Below are 24,611 nucleotides of genomic sequence, written 5' to 3' on the forward strand. Positions count from 1 at the left end.
AACCTTCTCAGAACTCCAGGACCGTCTCTGTAGCTAAAGACTGGTGCAGTGGCTGATCCTGCCACAGATTGCGACTTTAACCGCAAGGATGAAAAGCTTGAATTTGGAACAAGTCCTAAAAAGTTGGATTTTTGTAACAAAAAGTTTGCGTAACTTTTTGTTGCAGCGTCTTGAGCGTTTGATGGATTAAGCATATTGATTAATTTATGGGAATTTAAATTCAAGTCCGCAGCTCCAATCACCGTGCCAGTTCCTCCCGACGAATGCGTGTCCATATAATTTTTTGTGGCGGCGTCGTGTGAGTTGGTCGGTTCTGCCAAATTAATGATTTTTTGAGAATTAAAGTCAATGTCTGAAGTGATGGTGCTGTTTCCATCTGTCCTGACATACAGATCGCTTGAAAGAGAGGTTGAATAAGGGTTGTATAAATACTGACCCAATTCTGATCTACCAAATTTGTCAATCGTTTTTATATGCCCCAGATTTTATTTTTTCGCTCACATCACCACAAGGTATTAATGACGTCTTGAAAGTCGTTTCCTTCGTCCAATTTTTTCAAGACGTAAAGACGCACGTGACAACAATAAACCGTGTTTCCAAATTGAACCTCTCGCTCTTGTAAAAGACGGGGCTTTTCAAGTACTTAACCAGTTCGACGAGAGGGGGCTGACCGTAAGAATCAAAACTGTATTTCTTATCACCGTCTTTGTACCAGCACACCCAATGAAACCCACCTGTGCCTGAGTCTCCCGTATTAACGATTCCACATTCTTTTCTTCTCGGTTTTTTCGGCAATGTGTCTCTTTCAAAAACTCCTCTGAAGTTTTTCAATTTCAGCTTTTTTTGCTGTCTCTATCAATTGAAGAGTGTTCAAAGCCTCGTTTGGCAATTTTATTCCTTCGACGTTGATCATTTTTAAATTCGCGCAAAATTTAAAAATCCTCATCAGACTCAACCTCTCCCAAATCCAAATCGTGCATAATGCTTTGAACAGAAGGAGCATTTTTAGTGATGAACACTTCTGGAAGCTTGACTTGAATGGAATCGATCTGCGGTCCAATAAAAACACCTTCAACTCTCAAAGACGCAATGGCAAAACACCTTTGACGAACATACCCCAATGGATCTGCTTTTACAAGCTTTTTATTCTCCTTTTTGCAAAACAAGGAAGTGATGCTCTTTTCTTTTGTATGCAACTTTCCGAAACAAATGGGGGATCCTGATCCCTGTTGCTTGAAAATGGACAAATCCTCCGTCATTATTTTTTTCGCTCTTCCTCCTTTTTTCAACAAGGTCGTCTTATGGATGACTTGCTCGGGAAGAAATTTTGATATTTTTTCAGTCACCTCAATGAACTTTTCTTCTTCTGATGTCATGCCCTTTTTATCGTTAAAAGCAACAAAAGACATGGAATATCCCGTCAGCTCTTTCTTTTCCACACTGCGATTTTCAAACACACCCAAAGAATACAAAACGGGGTTTCTTAAAATAAAAGGACCTTTTCCATTCTCATACTCATAATACAACGGAATCTTTTGGTACTGAATGGACTTTGAATAATGGTGAAATCCAAATCATTTTCAAAGCTCTAAATCTTGTAATGGTACTTTTCTTCATAAGGCGAATAATAATACGACTCCTAATCTTCCGTCTTAAGGTACTCATTTATAAAAGGCTCAAACAAAACCATCATCTTGCTGATTTTTTAATGGGAAGGAAAATTTAAGATTCTTTGTATCCGGGAAAATCTGCGATTTTTAGGGAAATGAAATGACCAATGTCACTCGAAAGCAAACTGATCAATTCTTTATTGTCCACCCACGAATTAAACGAGTCTGGGTATCCCAACCATTTGAACAGTGATTTGCTCTTGGTTCTGCGAATGATTTTTTCAATTCTGAATATGTCTAGAAGCGTCTTTTGCATCTCCTGCTCGTAAAAAGTGCCTTGAATTTCTTCACCGTTGGCGTCAGCAATTTTATACGTGGGCGGATCAGTATACTGAACTTTTGACACGGTAAAAACCTCCTCAGTCCATCTCGGCGTATACCCCTTTTCAAAATGAGACTTCTTTTTTGGGATCCGCACTTTGTCGCCTATTAAGAATTTTGAATCTTTTCTTTCTGTTTGAGCCTTTCCATACATGTTCATCCACGCCTTGCTCTTTTCTTCGCTGGCTTCAACTGGCGTCATTTTTATGGAAGAGTACCTTGTGCTGTTGTAATTTTTCACCATTTCGTCCAAAACGTCAATGTATTTATTGGTGTTGTTGGCTGAAAAATATTTAAACATTCTCTCTTTCATCGTTCTGTTCCATCGCTCAACGACGCAACTTTTTTCCTCGTTTTCAGTAGAATACAATTGCACACCAAGCCCTTTCACATGCTTGTTGTAAAATTCTTTTCCTTTGTCCACCCACAATTTGGTGCACTTTCTTTCTTCAAATATTTTTTTCAATGCTTCGGCCACTTCAAAACCTGTTTTGCTTTTTAATGGTGCAATCCATCCATACTTTGAAAACACGTCGATCACCATTAGCAAATATTTTACGTCGTTGTTGAATTTTGAAAACGATTGCATGTCAACCAAATCTGCAGCCCATATTTCATCGACGCCATTCAAAATCACCCTTCTTCTTTTAAAATGGCGAATGACCGGTTTATGAAGCTCCTCTGCAAGCTGATCCGTCCATTTCAGACTGCTCTGGGGCATTTTTTTTTTTCGCAGAGACACCCAATCCAAATTTTGCTTTGGCTTTGATCACAGGAGCAATAAGCTTTCTTTCGTTGATTTCTCTTTGAATTGGGTTTGGAATGGAGTTCATCTCATCATTGAAATATTTATAAGCCAAATCATGGTCATACGCTGCATTATCCACTCTGTCCACCGGCTTGCTCCATTCTTGATACATATCCGTGGAAGTCAGTCTCTTATCCAAATTCGTAACAGGACCTGCAAAGTTCATTCCAGGAATGTGCATTTCTCCTGGAAATTTCGCCCACGGAAGTTTGATTTTGCTCGATAGCTTATTAATTGATTCCACCAAATCACCTCCTTTTGTTGATCCATGCGAAGAAACAAACTTGCATTTGGTCGTTCCGCAAACATCGCAAGTCCCTTTCAACATATGTCTGTTGTTTTTACTCATCTCGTTTTTCAAGTGAGTCGTCTCTGTCTCTCTTTTGCATTTAACACAGTACATTTTACATACAATAAAAAATTTTTCCTAATACAAAATGGAAGTCATTGATTTGTCATGGAATATCGGCAAAACAAAAAGAAACAACAACACGCTTTTGCCAAGGAGCATTCGAGGAATCATCGTTGGAAAGTCCGGTTGCGGGAAAACAACGTTGCTGCTCAATTTGCTGCTTAGACCTGGATGGCTGGATTATAACCGCTTGCAAGTCTTTGGCGAATCCCTTTTTCAATCCGAGTAAAAAATACTCAAAAGCACCTTTGAGAAGAAACTGCCGAAAGAACTCATTCTCCAATTGTTCAACATACAAAACAAAATCGAACAAAAAAACGCGAATCCTGAAGCCATCATTGAAGAAATCTCTAAAAAATGGAACGGAGAAACAAACATGGAGTGCAAATTTTTCGAAAGTGAAGAAGACATGCCTGAACGTCTGAACGATGATCTTAGACAATTTGCAACTCACCAAACAAAACAAATGCCAAAAATAGAAGACACTCCAACGTCGACTGCTTTTACCTCGCTCAAAATTATTTTATGCTACCCAGACAAACCATCCGAGAAAATGCCAAATTATTTGCCTCTTTCCACAAGACCAAAAAAACGTCGATCACATTTATCAAGATCACGTTTCGAGCGACATGAAAAAAGAAGAATTTAAAAAGTTTTGCAGACATTGCTGGTCTCAATCCCACGGATTTGCCGTCATTGATTTGTCCTCCAAAAAGATCATGGAAAATACAGAAGCGGGTTTGACGATTTTTATTTTCCAAACGTATAGAAAACATGTCCGGATTTTATTTACTTGCAAAATCGAAAAATGATACACCCACAGTATCAAACAGCTCCATCAAAACATACTTTGAAAGACCCATCGAGCTGGATTTAAACAAACAAGACGAAATGGCTCTTGTGGGGCTCGAAACCTATTGCAGCTACCCAATTATCACCTCTAAAAATAACGTTTTCAGATACAGTCCAAACGCTGGGTCAAACAGCTTCACCATTTTCATTCAAGAAGGAGCCTATGACATCAACCAGATCAACAAATACCTTCAAACTGAAATGCAAAAACAAACAGGAAGCTTGTACAGAGTAGACGGAGTCACCATTACAGCAAACGAGTCTTCATTGAAATTCGTATTGACATTTGGAAAGCCTGGAGCAACGACAAAATACTGGGTAGATTTTAACGTAAATAACAGCATAGGACCGCTCCTCGGATTCGACAAAAACGAATACACCTACGTTGAAAAAAAAAGAAGATCCTGCTGACCCTAATAAAGTCACAAGTGTGATCGACACTTACGAGTCTGAAAACATCGTGAGAATTGAAGATACTGCAGTGATCTGAGTAACCAACGACATCATCGGCTCATCTTTTTAGACGGAAAAACAACAAACGACATTTACTCCTTTTACCCACAGGTTGAACCCGGCTACAAAATTGTTGAAAAACCTTTTCACTTGATATACCTTCCCATCGTTCTAGGTAAAATTTCAAGAATGGAAACGCAATTGTCGACCAAAATGGAAACTTGATCGATTTTAGAGGAGAAGACATCATCGTCAGATATCACATCAGAGAAAGAATATCCTCAACTCTATCCGATCTTTTCTCCGGAAACGCTTTCAATCGATAATTTTTTTTCTTTTCTATTAAAAATGACCAATTATCAAAAGATCAGACTAAACATTTCGCAAGGACAAGCTGACAAAATTATAAAAGCAATTCAAGACAAAACCGACGTCAGTATAAAAATCACTCATGCAGATTTAGAAGGAAATCACATCATCGCAGTCACAAACTCGCAATTGAACAAAATTAGAAAAGCCTACAGCAACGGAACCGGTGTCACTCTCAAACTCAGTAAAAAACAACTCATGCACAACTCTAAAATGGAAGGAGGTTTCATCGGTGCGTTACTCCCTTTGCTCGGCATGCTCGGAGGCACTCTAGCCACAAAAGTCGTCCCTGCTCTTGCCACTGGACTTCTTGCCGGTGTTGGCTCTTCTGCCGGTTCTGCCATGGTCAACAAAATTGCCGGACGTGGCGTGGTTTACTTAAACAAAAAAGGAAAAGGAATGAAATTAACCGCAGCTGGCTCTGGCTTATACTTAAGACCTTGGTCTAAAAGCGTCAACGGAGACGGGCTCTTCTTAAAAACTGGCAAAGGCTACGAATCTGTTGGATCCGGTTTATTGCTCGGACCCAACTCACCCTTCTCAAGCATTCCATTTTTAGGCGCCATTCTCTAAAATTTTTTATTTGACAAGAATAAAAAATTCATAGAAAATACACTTTTACCGTTCCCAATTCTCCTGTGGACGAAATCATCAACACCTTTCCCACAAACACATCCTACACGCTCGAAAAAGAAACTATTTTTGAAACTCGATACAGCTGCTCAGACCGATGCACCAAATCAACCTTCACTTCATCTTCAGTTTCTTCTCTAAACTTAAAGCTCTTAGAAAAAATACCGCTTGTCTCCATTGAAAATATCAACACCCCTTTCTCTAAAGCCACTCTAAATTCCGATGTCGGCTTTATCATCTTACACATATCGCTAAACCTCGAAGCCGAAATTCTTCTCTTTGACTGAAAAGAATAGCGCTCACTCAAATTCACGTTTTGAACGCTTTCCGTCACCACCTTAATATTATACGCAAACTGGTCTAAAGATCTAACGGCGATTTCCAAACTTCCCGCATTCAAAATCGACCAAGTCAACTCGCAACCACTTTTCACCGTTTTAAACACCTTGCTTATATAACTCTCAATGCCCACATGCAACGGCTCCTCGAAATCAAACACGTACTCATCAAACTAATCTGCAAAAAGTTCCACTTCAAACATTAATTTTATCGTTGTTTTTGTTTTCACGCTAATTCCTTCTTTACTTATCTTCAAACACACCACCCTTAAATTATTGAACAAAAGATCAAACAACGCTTTCATTTCACCTGCATGCTTTGTTCTCGCTAAAAACTTTTTTTTTTTAAAGAAGAAAATAAATTTAAATCATTGCGGTAAGAAATTTTTATGACAACATAAGCATGGGAAGAAATATTTTATAACTTCAACACAAGAAGAAAAATTTTATAACTTCAACACAGGAAGAAAGCGCACATTTTTTTGAAAAAAAAAAGGTAAGTCAACAAAAAAAAACGCATCAAAGTTATCAACCTTAAGTATGGAAAAGTATCAATGCGCCAGAACCCGCTTTTTACATCTACTAATTGCTCAACGTCTCTGATCCAACCACTTCTCACGACGCAGCTACAAAAGGGTACGTGGACACTCGAGTGGCTTATTGGACACGCATGCTTCGGGCGGAACTACAGTAGGAACTGCAGACTTGGATTTAAATTCCCATAAATTGATCTATGTGCTTGATCCGTCAAACGCGCAAGACGCAGCCACAAAAAGCTACGCGGACGTTTTGTCACAAAAATCCAACTTTTTAGAACTTGTTCCCAATTAAAGCTTTTCATCCTTGGGGATAAAACAACAAACTATAGCAGGAGGATTGCCTGATGCAGTTACCGTTTTCACTTACTCGGACGGTCTTGGAGTTCTGAGAAGATTATGGCTGGCTCTTAATGGAACCGTTACAGGAGGATTAAATGTTCCTGGAAATGTTTTTATTCGAATATTTACAGACGGAGATATTAACGTTGGGAATTATTCAACAACCACTGAAGGAATGGGTGTGGACAGCACTGCCCTTGCTTGCGACTTGCTCTTTTCCCCTCTCGGCGGATCGTTTTACTCCAATTCTTTGCAAGGATGCAACGTTTTCAGCACCACTTCGTTGGGTGGATATTTTACGCTTGACATGCCGTTCAGGACAAACATAATCATCCAATTGCTCAACAAAACAGTAAATCCAGTAACTTACTGGATTCAACCATTTATTTCCACATTCACAACCATACCTCCTCTTCTTTCCTCCGTTAAATTGTACGCGAGGACGTTCAGATACTTAAACAAAACTTACGGAAACGAATATGTTTTGCTGAACACCGCAGGAAAAGGAAATGGCGTTTTTTTGAAATACATCAGGGTGCACATCATCGGCGCCTCTGGAAACTGGTGGGAATCCAGAGTCAGAATGTGCGATGGAAGTTTACCTCCTGGCAACGGCACTATCCTCAGTCCATGGACCATTTCTAGTGCAAACAATTACACTTACTTTCCTAGATATGACGGAGACAGCAAATGCATCTTCTCCTCGTCTGGATTGGAAGATTTTTACTTGTCCTCGTGGAACGGATCAAACTTAACCTCGTTTAACAACAAATCGACTGAACTGCTGTACCAATCCACCGCCTCCATCGGCTCCACCACCACCATTTCGTTTTACAAAAATTTTGCAGAATCAGACTCCATGCCCAGCGTCGCAGCTGGAAGAAGACTCGTTGTCAAGCTTAACTCTGGCGACGCGCAAACAGGTCAATCCGGAAGCTATTACCTTCTTCTCGGACAAGCATGTTATTACGCCTAATTCTAAACCTTTTTAAATTTTATTTTGTGAAAATTTTGACTTAAAGAAATTCTTGGCACATTAAAAATGAATTCCATTAAAACTCCGAGAATTAAAGTGTTACGAGATGAAAACGGAAAAGTTCGAAGTTTTAAAATACTGCTTCAAGATCCCATTCAAATTTTAAAAAATAAAGGAGTCAAATGGCGGGAGATAGAAATTTACAAATCAATCATCGAAACAAAAAAAGAACAAGACGAAAAAAAAAAAAGAAAAAGAAGTTTTTCGTGCAAGAAGATTTAAACACCTTTACAATAACTAAAATTTTTCATTACGCGTTCTCACGTTATGAAAAACATTTTTTTTGGAAACAAAAGATAATTCGCGCAAAATAAAAAAAATTATAATCAATTTTATACGAAAAAATCGTTTTGTCCCAGAACTCGCGGAAAAAAAAGGTTTTGTCCCAGAACTCGCGGAAAAAAAAAATTTTGTCCCAGAACTCGCGGAAAAAAAAGGTTTTGTCTCAGAACTCCCAATTCCTAGTAGTATCAAACAGTAAAAAAATTATTCTTATCCGTCAATTGTAATTTAAAAACGAATACTTTTAACGAAATATTTGAAAAATACATGCAAAAAAATATATACCACTATTTGAAAAAGAAACAACTTTAAAGCGTAAAAGAAATATAATATTAACAAAATATCACAAAAACTTTCACACAACAAAATGGCAATTTTTAACTTCGCACATGAGGTAAATTCTAATACAGTCGATAGGTGGCGTTAGCACCCGGGAAAACCGTACGGTTCCCGTCTGATTCCCGGTACCATAACCCGGGTGCTAACCATACCAAATCCCCGGTTCAATGCCGTACGGGACCCGTCTGTATAGGCTGGCTGGGCCTGTTTGTCAATTGCTACCATAGTGAATGGTGTACAAGCAATTGTTAAAATCACTAAATTAAAATCAGAATTGATGTAGTAAAGTATGAGAATCGTCTACAAATCAGTGTTGAGGCTTGTTGAAAGATCTCTTGTAAATCTAACTCCGGTTACTTCAGGAAAATCTTTGTCAAATTCTTTTTGCAATCCCTTTTTTACCTTTTCAAAGTCTAAATATTGGTGATGGAGACTTTGTGATGAAGCGATACCTATAGTGAACTTTTATTCTATTCGTCTATAAATTTCTGAGCTCCTTCTTTATCTAAAATTTTAAAAAGAAAATCAAATTTGCAAACAAACTTTGTCAAGTCTAAGTCAAACTTTAATTGCTTTTGATGGTTTGAGCTATATTTTTGTATTTTGATTAAGCAACCATGAATTGTTATTACTTTTGTCCTTTTGTCTCTTCTTCTTCATCAAGTTTTTGTTTTTTAAGAACGTCTTTAGTTTTCAGCTGAAAGTTTCTTTCAAGTAGCTTCATGTTTGGTTTTGATATTACTAGTAAGAATTGAAGTACTGTCACAGTTTATCTAGCACAATTTGAAGCAAGCTTTGCATTTTGCTTCATATTTATTTAGCTTTTCAATGAATTTCCAAATAACACTTTCTTTAAGCATCCTAAATCTCATGTGATATATGATTTGAGTTGAAATCAGCAACAAAAAATAATATTCAACATATATAAATGTACATTTAAATTTTATTTTAGACGAATACAAACAACTTTTAAACAAAAAAATCTAAAGCTCGCATTTTTTTACTCTGTTGTGGCCCAAAATCAGTATTCTTCTGCTTTTTGTTTTTCTAATGTTTCCTTAAATTAAATATACCGAAATTGATTCGTATCCCAACTACTTGAAAAAAAATGCTTATTTAATAAAAAGCTTCAGTTTTTTTAAGGTTTTGAAGTTTGTTCGGATCTGGGTTTTTTTACATTCAAAATAAGCAAAAGAACGGTTCGGTTAATCGCGCGGCCTAAGTAATAATAAGAAAACAAAATAGACTTAACGAAAATAACAATGTAATTAGCTCAGTTTTTTATGAAATGGAGTTCTAAACCGTTTCTTCGTTGAAAACGAAAACAATGTCTGAATCTTGTAGTCATCATAGTCATCATGGACACGACTGTTGTGAAAAAGAAGATTTAGCTAGGTTTTATACCTTATACAACAAAATAGATATAGATAAGTTAGAATGTTTGAACGAAAGTAAAGATGGTTCTGGAAAAACTGTTTTTAAATCTTGGAATGAAAGATTAGATACAAAAAAAGTGCGTTCTAGTAAAACTCTAATTCGTTTTTGTATTTGAAAAAAACAACACATAAAAAGTTGCATATCTTTGACAAAATAATAATAATAATAAAATTATATTACAAGATAGGATTGCTGTTAAGAGATTATATTACTACCCTACTAGCAAATAGTGCTTAAAAATTAATTACATTTTTTTAGAGTTAGACTATGCAATTTAAATAGTTATAGAAAAAAAACAACTCAAAAGTAAAGAAAAATGATCTGCATAAATATTTTTAATTCAATAATTTTAGTTTTGAAAGATTTAAAAAATGCTTAAGCTTTCTTTACTAATAGTAATTGTAAATTGTTGTCAAATAATATTTTTCTTTTATGTAGTTTGTTGAAAGTGACTGTGATGAAGAACTGATTTTCAATATTTCGTGAGTACTTTGTTTTAGTTTTGATTAAAATTTGAAAACATACTGCACAAATTAATATTTTGTTTACAAGACAAAGTATATAAATTCTTTAAATGTTGATAATACGATACCCAGTTATCAGTTTATGAATAGATATTGGACTTCTTTCTGCTAATTCATTTTAAGTTATTTTTTGTACAATGAATTAAGGTCACAATATTTCCTTGTTATTTGTTTAGATTTACTGGCACTGTTAAGTTGAAAGGTATATTAGTGATTGGAGGTGAAGATAGTTTTCATCCTTCTAAAATGAAGCTTTATAAAAATCGCCCACATATGACATTTGATGATACATTATGTGATGCAGATCAGGTTTTTGATATTGTTCCAGATCATGAAGGCAATATTGAATATCTCACCATAGTTGCACGGTTCTCTAATGTAGAATACTTAAGTATTCATTTTCCTTCGAACTTTGGTGAAAATACAACTAAAATATATTACATTGGATTAAAAGGTGACTTCATGGAATCACAAAAACATGGTGTAACAATTTGTACATATGAAGCTAGACCCAACCCTTCTGACCACTTAATTAATGAACACAATCCTACAGAATATTCTGTCCAATAATTTATTATTGTAACTATTGGCAATATTGTTTAATAGCTTACTATTGTTACTATTGGCTGTTATAAATGATGAAAGTCCTGTTTGATAAAATTTACTGTCTCTTGTCAATGTGCATTTTTATGACAGTTGATAAATTTTTTGATGTTAATGCAAAAAGCCTTAAAATTATTTGTTGCTTTTATTCTATTCCAAAAAGTTCCCACATGTGGATAATAGCACATATGAAAAAAAGGGGTCAAAACTACTTCTTGAGTTTCCGAAGAAACCCCTTGGATTATAGTACACATATTCCCATAACAAAAAATTCAAAAATTGAAATAAAACTATTTTGTCCGAGAAAGAAATTTGCTTTTGAAATTTTAGCAATAAAAAGAGAATTGCTGGTTAACAAATTTTAAAATATTTGCCTTGTGGCTCTCTTGATTCTAGGTTTTAACAATCAAAATCATGTAAATGTGAATGAATCTTCTTAGGCCTGCTAAATATGAGAATTATAGGCTGAAGCTCTTAATTTTTACTCAAAGCAATCATAAGCAATTTTACAATAAAAAGAACATATTATTTTGCAGTTATTTAAACTTTTTTATAAAGATCTCCTTTGCACAAACAGTATAAAAGTATGAAATAAATGCTATATTCTTGCCAAATTCAGTCAAAATTGAGCATTGAATGAAAAACTTTGAGTTTTGCTCTCTTTGAAAAAATTACAATTCATTGAAGGTTTTCTGTTTTCCATTCTAAAGATGTTTTCCATTGAATTCAACGACAGATGCCTCCAGTTTTATGGCATATTCTGGGTGATGCTTTGGCCTTTTAAATCTCTACCAATGAACACTGAAATTGTGGTGAACTGACTCACAAGCCTGCTCACCGTTGGGACCCAAAGACTCTTTTTTGAGATATGAAGTCATGAATGTGATGGAATACTGCATAAACTTTAGGAGTGACACTAACACTTTTGAGCTTGAGATAGGAGCTCTCAAAACTTTTAACTTTTTCAACATAGTTTTCATCCAGCACATTACCGAAGCAAGCAGTTACAACTGAATCAAATTTTCTGAGAGCGTCGAAGATGGGAGAAACTTCAGAGGCACGATTTTTCTCAGCAAGGTGTTGCAAGACATCAATGTTTTTCAAGAGTTTGTGACATTCATTACCAGCAAATTGACCTCTATGAAATGGCTAACATTTAATGTGGAGAGCCAGGGGCCACTCATCAGCCTTAGACCAACTGTCCTTTAGTGCTTTAAAGAGATAATTAACAACACCAAGTAGTAGATGCAGTTCCTTTGTGGGATAACATCCAAAACCAATATTCCATCTGCAACTGAGAAGAGGGGTTCATGAATGACATTTTTGAAATGCTTTGCTTTTTTCAAGTCATCATAAAAGGCTTTAAAACTTTTTCGAAGAGTTCCAAAAGTGCGAAGATTTCATTTTGATGCAAGATTCTTTGAGTCCACTTCACACCATGTACATGGTTGAGTGCTAGAATGGAACTGTAATCAGGGTTGGAAAAAACCCGGGTTTTTTTGGGTTTTTTTGGGTTTTTTTAAAAATAGCTTTTTTTGCTTAGAAAATGAAAGACATAATACCTATTTTGCATTCAAACTATCTTTATACATTTAATTTTTTCAAAATAATAATTAAAAACACATGTTAATAGTTATATATTTATTGAAAAGAGCTTTTACAAGGAAAATTTAATAAATTGAAGAACTGTAAATAAAATTCTCCTTACATAATTTTACTTTGTTTGATTATTACAATAATTTTCAGTTCTTGACAGCTTTTCAGATGTTTTTGACAGATTTCCAGTTAAACACTTCCTCTGGGATCATCAAGAATAAACTAAAACAAATATAAATTACATTTAAATAATAGAAATAGAATTTTTTTCAGAATTTAGATGGTTATTCTGAAGTTAAAAACAATTTTTCCGACTACTTACCTACTTATTGATCAGATTCGATATCATCACAGGAACTGCTGTCAGCTGCTGAGCAATTGTGAAATGATTTGTAAATCATTGCCTTATCTGCACCAAGACAATTCCTGATCTTCGACCAGACAAATCCAAAGGTTGAAAACCATCTCTCAATTGAGGGTTGAAAACCATCTCTCAATTCCTGTCCTCTAACCATTGTTCTGCAATGTTTTCATTATCATTATCAATGAAGCTTTTGTAATCATCTACATAGCGATGGTCAGTTATATAGGCCAAAATATGAAAGAGTTGTACAGCATCTTGAAATCTCTTCTTTATTGCATTATAGTATATGGATAGCTCTTCATCTTTTATCTATGAATACCAGATATGAACTGCGTCAGAGAGATGACAAGAATCACTCTACATCTTGTCTAAGGCAATCCCCAATTTTTTCATTTCACTAAGAAGACGACTTGCCTCACGTTTGATGGCTATATTCTCAATTATTCTTCCAATATTGGCTGGAAAATCTTCGATCTTCTCTCCATAGATCTCCACGTAGAAGTTATAATTTTTCTGGTATGTCTCAATGCAGGCAACTTGAGAGTTTCAGCGTGTTTCATTTGGCAGCTGAGGCATACATCCATCTTTTTCCTTTAACAAACCATGGGCCATATGCACATTTCTAAAATATTTCTGAACTTCCACAACCTGTTTTAGAATTGTTGAAAAAGAATTGCAAATATCTTTCTGTAGCAAATTCATTTAGTGTGCATTACCGCCATATGTTAACATATCAGGATACTCTTGTTTGATCAGCTCTTTCATTTCCTTCATCTTAGCTTCATTGTCAGTGCAGACAGCAAATACAAACTTATTATAATCATTTTTTATGCTAACTATAGCTTCATTGATGATTTTGAAGCAGTATTCTGCAGTTTTTTTTTCTGATCCTGAGTCAACTATTTTGTACCGATAACTCTTTTTTCCATCATAAAATGAGTGAGCAATTATTTGGTCATTCTGAATACTAGACCATCGATCTTGACAAATTACCTACGTGTCTTTGGTTTCCAGCTCGTTCTTTATCCCAGCTGACAGATCATCATAGACTTCATTTAATAGATCTCCACCCAGTTTCTTTCGGTTTGGTGGGACATACCCAGGACGAAGAAGAGAGCAAAGTTTGTGAAACTCACAATTTTCCACTGAATTAAAAGACATTAGAGCTGAAAAAAAACCGGGCAACTTGCATGTCTATGGCATCTTTCTGATCATTTGATGTTCTAACTACAAAGTTATTTAAGTTACTACTTTTAAATCTTTTTGCTGGTGTGGAGCTGGACATAATAGATCCTTCAGAAATTGAAGTATCTGACTCATTTGACAAGAGGCTAATACTGCTCATTGAGCTTCCAGGTCAATGAGCAGTATTAGCCTCTTGTCAAATGAGTCAGATACTTCAATTTCTGAAGGATCCAGGATCATATCCATATCCTCTTTTCAATAGGATATGGATATGATCCTGGATCCTTCAGAAATTGAATTCCAGGATCATATCCATATCCTCTTTTCAATAATAATTACCTTTTAATTAGTCATTATTATGTTTAAATGTTTTCTGAAATAAATAAATCACAGAAAAAACCAAGCAAAGAGAATCCTTTAAATAAAATATTATTTTAAAAAAAAAACAAAAAAACCAGGGTTTTTTTGGGTTTTTTTAACTGGGTTTTTTTAGGTGGGTTTTTTTTGGATGGATTTTTTTATGCCAAACCTGACTGTAATCCACAGAGCAGTGGCGGATTTACTATAAGGCGTGGTGGGGCGAGCTTCCCCACACGCCCTCCTAGAACGGTCAAACGGCGCCCCTAAAACATTCAAAAAATAAAAAATTATAAATTCAAATTACCGATGAAAAACAAAATAAAAAAGGATAAAAATAAGTACAAAAGTAAAGAAAGAAAATATTTTAAAACAGAGGGTAAAAAAAAAAGACTAAGATCAAAATATTAAAAACTATTAAACGCTAATAAAAAAGAACAGATAATCAAACGGTTAAACGACGTTATTTTAATCAATCAACTGTTCTAAAGTTTCTTTTCAAAAGGATTTTTATTTGAATTGAATTTTTTAATTTTAAGTTTTTGTTTTTTGTAATTAATGTTTTTAATGATTTCTGATTTTCTTTGTATCGGAAATCAATAATCTGTTCTTGTAGTTGTATGGTTGCCGTTTTAACAAACCTTTCAAATTGATATTATTATTTGATTTTTAAACATTATTAATTATTTAATATTGTTATTAATTACATGTTAAAAATTAGTGACTTAGGTGTTTGCTTAAGATAATCAGCATTACTACTTGTAAGAGTTGTTAAAATATTTTTTTACAGAATGTATAAGAGTGATCGATTGTATTAAATCAAAACAGTTAAGTAACAGTCGTAAATGCTAGCTATAATATTGTTATGTTAACTACTATGGATGATACAGATCAAAAACCTAGCAATGAAAATAAAAAACGAAAGTTAAGTGGAGCAGCTTCCCGCAAGTTAGCTAAGAAGGTTCTTTTGAATATGGATGCAAACAAGTGTCACGAACTAACATCATTTTTAACTAAATTGTCAGATTCTCAGTCAGTTACAACTTCTGCTGTAAATACGTTAGTGTCTGAAGATCAACACCTTTTTGAAAGTGTTATTACAGAAAGTCGTGAAACTGATACGCCTGCTGAAAGATGTTAACACTACTTCGAGCACACAAAGATAATGATACCAGGTCTACTAATTCTAAAAATGAAGCACTTGATGAAAAAGAACTTGCCCCTTATATCCCGGTACCAGTTACAACTGTTTAAGAACCACTTCTTCCTCAATCGGACTTTCCTTCAGATTCCGGACTATATAATAATAAAAGTTTGAGCGCAAAGGTCTACATAAATCTTTCCAATTTCCAACTGATGAGGCCGGCCATAAGTTCCAAATATCTTGGTATACAAAAACTATAGGAAAGGGAAATATAAAAAAGGAAAGAAATTGGCTTGTATTTTCACCTAGCAATCAAAAAATGTACTGCTACGCTTGCTGGTTATTTGCTGATTTTAAAGCTGAAAATTATAGCAAAGAATGGTCTGATAGAGTAGCAGGAATTTATAAGTGGAAAGAAGGGATGGAAAAAAATTGTTAAACACGAAACTTCTCACCAGCATCAAAATGCAATACGCCAGTATTTGCTAACTAAATATCGTATTTCAATTGATAAAACTGTTATATCTGGTTTAATTTGTCAAGAATGTGGTCAAGTAGAAAAGAATAGAGAAATCTTGAAACGAATGATAGACGTAACGTTGTTCTTAGCAAAGCAAGGTTTATCATTTAGAGGACACAGAGAAAATAAACAATATAAACTAGGTAGTAAAGGTACAACTAATAACGCTGGCAATTTTCTTGAACTGTTAACTCTATTATCCAAATATGATCTTCCTTTGGACAATCATCTAAGGTATGAAAAGAGGAATCAACTGTATTTAAGTCATGATGTACAAAATGATTTAATTCAATCGCTTCCGAAATTTTATCCACAATAAACAATGAAGTTAAATTAGCCCAGTTATTTTCGCTAATTATTGATTCAACTATTGATATTTCCAGAATTGATCAGATGTCAGTTTCATTAAGATTCGTTTTAAAATCAGGTGATGTTTTTGAAAGATTCATAGGCTTCTATAATTTAGAAAAAAGCAACGCTGAAGCATTTGCTGAGTTATTTTTATCAGAGCTTGAAAAACGAAACATTGATATTAAACTCTGCAGAGGACAAGCAGATGATGGTGCTTCTGTAATGTCTGGAATTAAAACCGGTCTTCAAACTCGAATAAAAGCGCTTTCACCGAATGCCATCTATGTTCATTGTTGTGCTCATGTTTTAAATTTAATAACCATTGAAGCAATGTCTGTAAACAGTGATGTCCAGTTGTTGTTTTTCACAGGTAAAAAATTTTATATGCACCTAACGTCTAGTTTATCACGACTTCATATTCTCCAAGAGCACCAGAAACGTCTATATGAATCAACAGTAGACACTCTGGAACAACTTTCTGATACAAGATGGACAAGTAGGAATCATGCAGTTGATGCTTTTGTTGAATCTTTTTCTGCTATTCTTGCTACTCTGGAAGATATAAATCTAGGAGAATCCAAAGCACATAGAGGAAATCTTAGAAGAGAAGCTTTTGGACTATCAGTTTTAATAAAAAAACATTCATTTGTTTCTCTAATGTTATTTCAGCAAAAGTTGTTAAATAACCTTTTTGTGTTATCTAACTATTTGCAACGAAAAGATATAGACGTTTTATTTGCAAAACAGTTGATTGATGTAACAAAAAAAAATTTGTTGATATGAGAAACGATGCAGCTTTTGAAGTTCTACATTTAGCAGTAAAATCATTTATTAGTGAAAAATGTGCGGAACTAGATGTTGAAAGTGAATTTAAAGAAAGGCAAGTTGCCATTGTAACGACGTAAATACTGAAGAAGCAGTCGTACTGGCAATATTGACAGTAAGCCTTTTTGAATAGGCTTACTGTCAATATTGTCCATAAATTTTCTTAAACTTTTGTTGTTGTTTTTTTAAATTTTGGTTGTGCTAAAATGTTAGGATTTGGCATAATAGTTTCCAATTGGGAAACAACGGTATCCATGGTAGTGCAGTGACATAATTATGTTCAGTAAAAAAGTTGCGACTCAGAGGCACAATATTTTTAAAGCTGTGAGAGTTATTTCAGCTCACAGATAATTTTCTTTTAAAAGTACCTAACGATTCGGAAGTCAATTTTTAACTTCTCGTGTGTAGTAAGTTGTCAGTAACTTCATGAAAGAGATGTCAACTGGTCGCAACCGAAGTTTGTAATGTGGTGGATTAAGTAGCACAACATTTTAAAAACTTGTCAAGCTTATAATTTCTAGAAATTCACACCATTATCAATCCAAACTTAAATTTTAACTAGCGTTGTTTTTAGCGTTGTTTTAGTAGCGTTGATTTTAATGCCGTTTTAGCAGAGTTGCTTTTAACATAAGGGTCCATTTTTAACAAAACTTCGAATTCCGTTTTAAACAAACAAGTATTTCTTTTTTTTTTTAAAAAAAAAAGGAAGCTTTTATAAAATGGTTATAAATAATTTGCAAATTATTATTTGTTGTACATAAATTTTTTTTTTCGGTTTTATATTTTTGTAAAAAACTCAAATCTAGGGTTGGGAATCCCGGGATCCCGAAATCCCGGGATTCCGCGGTTTTTAACAATACCGAAGTTTTTTTTAAAATCGTTTTCGATTGAACATTTTTAAATTAAAAGTTCTTCGGTTGAGATTTGACAACTTTCTTATTGAAAATTCCTGAATTATTATTTTTTTTCGTTCAATTGCAATCAAATTCGAACTTTAGAAATTAGAAATTCTTGCAATAATAAAAATAATGTTTTTGAATAATGGATTAATTATAATAATAATTTAATTGAATTGCGATGGCGTTTTAAAAATATTTTGGTGTTTAGTCGCATTTATTCAAGTTTCTTACAATTTTAATGTCGAATAGACATTTTCTGTTTGTGACTATTTTATAGTACTAGTTTTAATTGAATTAAAATTGCTGGTTATTTAAACAGTAAATATTCTAACAGTAAATTGAGTTGCTCGGAAGACTAGACGCTTCACATTCAGCTACATTATTAACAGCCTATGAGTCTGAATCTGAAGTTGAACTTTCTATTTCAAAAAAGACACTACTCAAAATTGTTTCTGATTCTTCTGACTCTCTATCTGAATCTCTTTCTTTTGCTCTTGAAAATAGCAAAAGAATATTAGACGAACTTAATAAAGCTGTAAAAAAAGCTCATTTGCCTCGCATACCAAATCGATGTGAGACTTTCGGTGAAAGTTCAAAAAGAAATGCTGTTGTTTGAAAATGGAGGAACACGTAGTGATTTTTTACAAGGAGCGAATAATTTTTTAATGGCTATTAAGCCCACCAGTGCAGAATCTGAACGTACTTTTCTGCGGCTTGACTTTTTGCAATAAAAATAAGAAATCGTTTGGGCGATGAAATTTTGGATGCGCTCTGCTCCCTCACAACGTATTTTAAAAATAATAAAAAATAATTACATTTGTATATTATATCTATAAAAACAACGAACTTTTTATAAGTTATTAATCATTGATGAATAATTTTAAAAAACCAAAGAATTTCCTTGTAACTTGATAAATAGTTTTTTTCTAAACATACTTTGAATGTGTAATTAATTTCCTATAAATTTTACTAAAATAATATGTTAAAACCTTTCAAGAACAGTTACTTAAAAATCCCGAGATGAATTGATTTTAAATATAGCACGGGATTACAAACTCAGTATTCTTAAGAAAAGGAGACAAAGTTTATAGCTGCACATGTTTATAAATTATTGTTTAAGAGCTTATTTCAAAATTTAGCTTTCGCACTTATTTAGATTCATGAAATAAAAATATTATCATTTTCGTCATTATGTTGATTGAAAGTCATGAGAAATTGTTTACATTACTTTATCATAAGAAGTGATCTAATTAGCTTAAATAAGTAAAAGATATCTCTGGATAAAAAAATTGTTGGTTCATTTTCCAATGTGAAAAACCTTTAAGATGAGAAAGAAAACCATTAAGAAAAAAAAGCTCAAGGATGCGAAGATCCAATCCAGTGCCGGATTAAAAATTTTGAGGGCTTTGGGCTATTTTAAGCTAGTTGACCCTTGAAGCAAATGGTTTTATAAATATTTATCTTCAGTTCTATTTTTTTCCGTTAACCTAAATAAATAAATTAGTATCTTTCAGCTCTACCATTTTACTTTACAGACCTTTTTGTATTAATTTACATTATAGCGTAATATAATTAATATATTATAGCGTAATTTATATTATAGCGTTAATAAATATCATAAACAAAAAATTATTCTATATTTTTTCTCTTTCTTCAAATTCCTTTTAAAAGCTCCGTTTTCATAGGGGAGAGGGGGCGGCATTGAACGAGGGCAGCTTTGAACGGGGGCAGCTTTGAAAAAATGCATTTTTATATTTAAACTTAATAAGACTAAATATTTTGTAAAGATAATATTTACCTTCGCATCTTTCACCTGTCAATCCTGGCACACGTCCCAGGAATCATGAGAAACTGTCACAGAAGACTCCGAAAAAATCCTTTGGAGGGAATGATCCTCACACATTACTGTTCTCAAAAATGCAAAAAATGAAATCTTTTGTGACCGTCCGAGAAAAAAAAAATCAGTTTGAACTTTTTCATTTATTCCTTAAAATCATGAATTGACAACTTTGACTCTTTTTCCATTTTTACAGCATATCTAAACAAATTCTACTCAAGCACTCTTTATGGATACTGAGATAAATTTGAGCAAAAACATTTTTACTAAGAAAAAATAAGTAAAACATAAATATACTAATATAAATCCTTTTTAAAGTTTTATATCTATTCTAACAAGCCGTAAATGATACCATTTCCTGATATGTAATTTTTTATTAGACAGGATTTGTTAGTTCTTCCCAATATGTCTAAAGGACCAATCTTTAAATATTTGCTTTGTGCTATATTTTTAATCAAAAATTTTTTTTCTGAATTCCGGGAAATAGCCCTAATCATATGCATAAAAGTAGTGATTTTCTTTAGGTCTGCTTTGCGATCATGCCTAATTCAGTCAAGTCCCATGATGAATGCAGGAAAACAGTTTGTTTTCTCTGCATGAGAAAGTGTGTCAGAGAGGTGACAGGCCACTTGATACAAGTTGTGCTAGAAACCATTCCAACTCCTATAGACTTCAGTGACTCAAGAGTGCCCAGAGGCATTTGTGACACATGTAGGCTTGCATTAGGGAAAAAAGCAAGGGGAGAGTCTGTCACCATTTCTCCTGTCTTTGACTTCTCCTCTATAAGGATTAGACCAGTTACAAGAGAGCAAGCATGTGACTGTCTTATCTGTAAGATAGGGTGGAAGAAGTTCCTTGAAAAGCATCCTCTGGACAACCCACCGTCTTCAAGTTCAGCACAGCCTCAAGCAACAGAGCGGAGGTGCTCAGACTGCCTTTCAATTGTTTCCTCCTTCAATCAATGCCTCCTTCAGTGAAAATATGACAGCACTTGCACTTGAAAACCCTAAGGTTGGAGAGAAAATTGCAGCATCTGTAGTTGCTGCCAAAGAAGCCTCGCTGCATGGGACTGTGAAACTAGCTCAAGCTTCTGGTGGGCGCCCTTTGCGAGTGAAGAAAGGTAAAACTTATTGTTCTTAATAGGTACTGCTACATTATTTTCGTGGTTTAAATACTTAAGAGATTTTTGTAAATTAGTAATGAGAATTCCTCTGTGATCCTAGGTCAATCCAGTGCCAAATATCTCTTCCCTAAAGCTGATGTTTTGAGCGCTCGAGTCTTAGTGCAATTTCAAGCCAACACCGGGCTGTCAAATCAATCTGTAAAGAAGCTGGTGTCCACACTTAACCACTTGTCCCAGGCTCGAGTCTTGGAGCCAAACATTCACGCAAAGTTTGCTGAGCTTGGCAAGAACTTAGCAGAATACTTTACCCAATCTACAATTGAGATCACCACTGACAGAAACAGAAAAAAAAAGTCAAATTGTTGTTCACTGCATCAAACTAGCAGACCTTCTTGATTAGCTGCTGCTCCAAAGGAAAATTTACTCAGAACATGTCGTGAAGCTTGGCATTGATGGTGGAGGAGGCTTTCTCAAAATCAGCCTCGGAGTTCAAGAAGCTGAAAAACCTGAAGACTTACAATCTCCCCCTCGAAAAAAGACTCTGGCTTCACAAGTGGCAAAAGACACAAGCGTCAAGCGCCAGCTTGACGCTTGTGTCTTTTGAATGAAAAAAGATTGGCTATACTTATGATCTCAATCTGTTATATTCAAAGATATTCACAGTGAGCAATATTTTGGCTTTTTTTTTTTTCAGAAGCAATTTATAAACAAGAATTCTTAACTTCTGCTTACTAAAGCTTCTGGTTGCCATTGCTGAAAACTACACCAATATTTAGAAGATCCTTGACTTAATCCATCCTGATGGAGTTGACTTTCTCCTCTCCTGCGACTTAAAACTGGCCAACATTGTATGTGGCATTCAGTCCCATTCCTGCTAACATCCCTGCACTTGGTGTGATGTTGAAGCAAAAAGGGAACCTTCTCACTGCGTCAGTGCTTTGATGCCTTTCAGGTAAAAATTACATTCCTTCTTTACGTGGAAAATTTATAACAGTCTTAATTTTTGACTATTTCAGTTACCAATTCAAACAACAATAACTGTTTCTTGACACCAGATCTAACCTTTATTCTTTCAATAATGTCAATTTAATAGAAAAATTGGAAAAATAAAATTTTTATTGTGTTTCAGGAACATGGGCAAGATCCAAAACAAGCACGACTGTTCAAGAATGTCAATCACTTGCCGCTCTTCAACAAACCAGACAGCTCTTTGGTCCTCACCTTCATAGCACCCATGGAGCTCCACCTCCTCCTTGGTATGGTAAATCACCTCTTCAAGGCCTTGAAAAAGGCTTGGCCAAAGGCTGATGATTGGCCAAGATCACTGCATATCAAGAGCCAGCCTTTCCATGTTGGCCAGTTTGCTGGCAATGAATGTCGTAAGCTTCTAAGGAATGTAGATGTGCTGAGGCAACTGGCTGAGCAGGTACTTTTTAAGTTTTACAACTTACCTTATGCTAATCTCTTCAGAAGTACATGGTATAGTGTTTTGTTTCTGCTTTTCTTTACTAAATTTGAGCATTTCTTTATACAGGATTGTGCCTTCAATATTTTTGGCATCATCGAAACTCTTCAAAAGTTTGATGCTGTAGTGTCCTCCTACTTTGGCAGCACCCTTGATCCTCACTTCGCTTCAAAGATTCAGCCCTTCAGAGCATCAAACTTTTCTCTCCAAGGGGTCAGTGTCACCCCAAAAGTTCACGCAGTGTTCTTCCATGCGGAAGACTTTATTCTGTTGAAAAAAGAATCACTTGGCAAAAACAGTGAGCAAGCCACTGAGGTACTGTATCACAGCTTCAAATATTATTGGGAAAGATACAAAAGGCCCAACAACCATCCAGAGTATGCAAAGTGGCTCAAACATGCATGGTTGACTTCAACAGCAAGAGTGTCTAAAGTCATCAAGAGTTTATAATTTGTTTGGCTTGATTTAGGAATCCTTTTTAAAGATTGTTGTGTACACATTCATATTAGTATCCATATCTAAAGAGTGCTTGAGTAGAATTTGTTTAGATATGCTGTAAAAATGCAAAAAGAGTCAGAGTTGTCAATTCATGATTTTAAGGAATAAATCAAAAAATTCAAACTGATTTTTTTTTCTCGGACAATCACAAAAGATTTCATTTTTTGCATTTTTGAGAACAGTAATGTGTGAGGATCATTCCCTCCAAAGGATTTTTTCGGAGTCTTCTGTGACAGTTTCTCATGATTCCCGGGACGTGTGTTTAACGATCGTCTCGTCTCGAATAAAAAAATAACGAGACGCAGATGCTTACATCTAACTGACTTGTTGCGAACTAGTTTAACCAATTTCATACCAAACTTTAAAGATTTGACGAAAAATGTCATAGATCTAATAAATGAATTGGTTTTATATATGTTTTTGTTTATTTTGAAATTTAAATCTAGAATTTTTTTCATTTAATACTGTATCAGTTTAAGTCCTTACAGAAAATGAAATTAGCTAATGTAAATTGCATAACATTTGTTTTAATATTAATTATCTCTATAACTAATTAAAGATCGGCTTTTGAAAATATATATAAACCTTGATGCGGCTCCAATTGACCTCATACGTCGGCACCTCTGATCTAGACACAGCTATATTAAGGCATGGTGCTCAAACATACTGTTTTAGGAAATTGAGTTGTATTTTTCGCTGAAATTATCTGCGTAACTACAATGATCTCCGCATATATTACCTGTGTCATGTTAATATTTTACTCCGTTGAAATTTTACTGCGCAGTAATTTTGTAACGCTATAATTTTACTGCGCAGTAAAATTTTAACGTTAAAAATTTACTGCGCAGTAAATTTTTAACGTTAAAAATTTACTGCGCAGTAAAATTATAGCGTGAAAAATTTACTGCGCAGTAAAATTATAGCGTTACAAAATTTACTGCGCTCGTTATTTTTTTACTGTCATCAAGAAAAGAAGAGATGTTAAAGTTTTTGGGAGGGGCGGGTAAAAATATACATGTTTTATAAAACTAAGGTTACTTCAATTTTTCTTTTAATGAAACTTTTATAATTTAATGCATACATTAAATGATAGTTTACTTTCCAGGCCAGATTTTGATTCACTTTTTTATGTAAAGCTATGCATTTTCCCTTATTTTTTTTTGCAATACATCAATTTGTTGTCTATAATTGCAAAGTTTTTACATTGCCTTTTAAAGTTTGCCTTTTTTCCTCTCTCATTTACACCTTCAGGAAACTTTTTTTCATTCAAGTATTTCCTGATATCATGAAAGTTAATATTTTTGTACATCTTGAAAACGCCAAAAAAATAAACGCCAGAAACTGTATATTAAAAAAGTCAGTAAAAAAATAACGATAGCAGTAAAATTCCAACGTTGAAATTTTACTGCGCAGTAAAATTTTAATGGCAGTAAATTAAAAACGCTACACCTGTCTTGTAAAGTTTTATTCGGACGCTGCTGAAACCTTCCTT

The 24,611-nt window shown here is 34.4% G+C and overlaps 2 protein-coding genes across 2 annotated transcripts; both read left to right on the forward strand.

The window, feature by feature from the left end:
* The first annotated feature begins 9,614 nt into the window (after positions 1–9,614).
* On the forward strand, positions 9,615–11,090 carry LOC145192489 (PITH domain-containing protein 1-like). The gene is made up of 3 exons (XM_080069780.2): positions 9,615–9,904; positions 10,267–10,310; positions 10,529–11,090. Exons 1-3 carry the CDS (start codon positions 9,719–9,721, stop codon positions 10,920–10,922), a joined length of 624 nt encoding a protein of 207 aa, XP_079925906.2. The 5' UTR covers positions 9,615–9,718; the 3' UTR covers positions 10,923–11,090.
* Positions 11,091–15,920: 4,830 nt separating this feature from the next.
* Positions 15,921–17,255, forward strand: LOC149891971 (zinc finger MYM-type protein 1-like). The gene is made up of 3 exons (XM_090078042.1): positions 15,921–15,992; positions 16,060–16,355; positions 16,505–17,255. The coding sequence occupies exons 1-3, from the start codon at positions 15,921–15,923 to the stop codon at positions 17,253–17,255; spliced, it is 1,119 nt and encodes a 372-aa protein (XP_089934168.1).
* The last annotated feature ends 7,356 nt before the right edge of the window (positions 17,256–24,611 follow it).

The sequence above is a fragment of the Hydra viridissima genome, unplaced genomic scaffold (assembly GCF_058129835.1).
Source record: "Hydra viridissima isolate aposymbiotic clone 2 unplaced genomic scaffold, HvirCarnegie_v1 scaffold_2, whole genome shotgun sequence".
NCBI classification, from domain to species: Eukaryota; Metazoa; Cnidaria; class Hydrozoa; order Anthoathecata; family Hydridae; genus Hydra; species Hydra viridissima.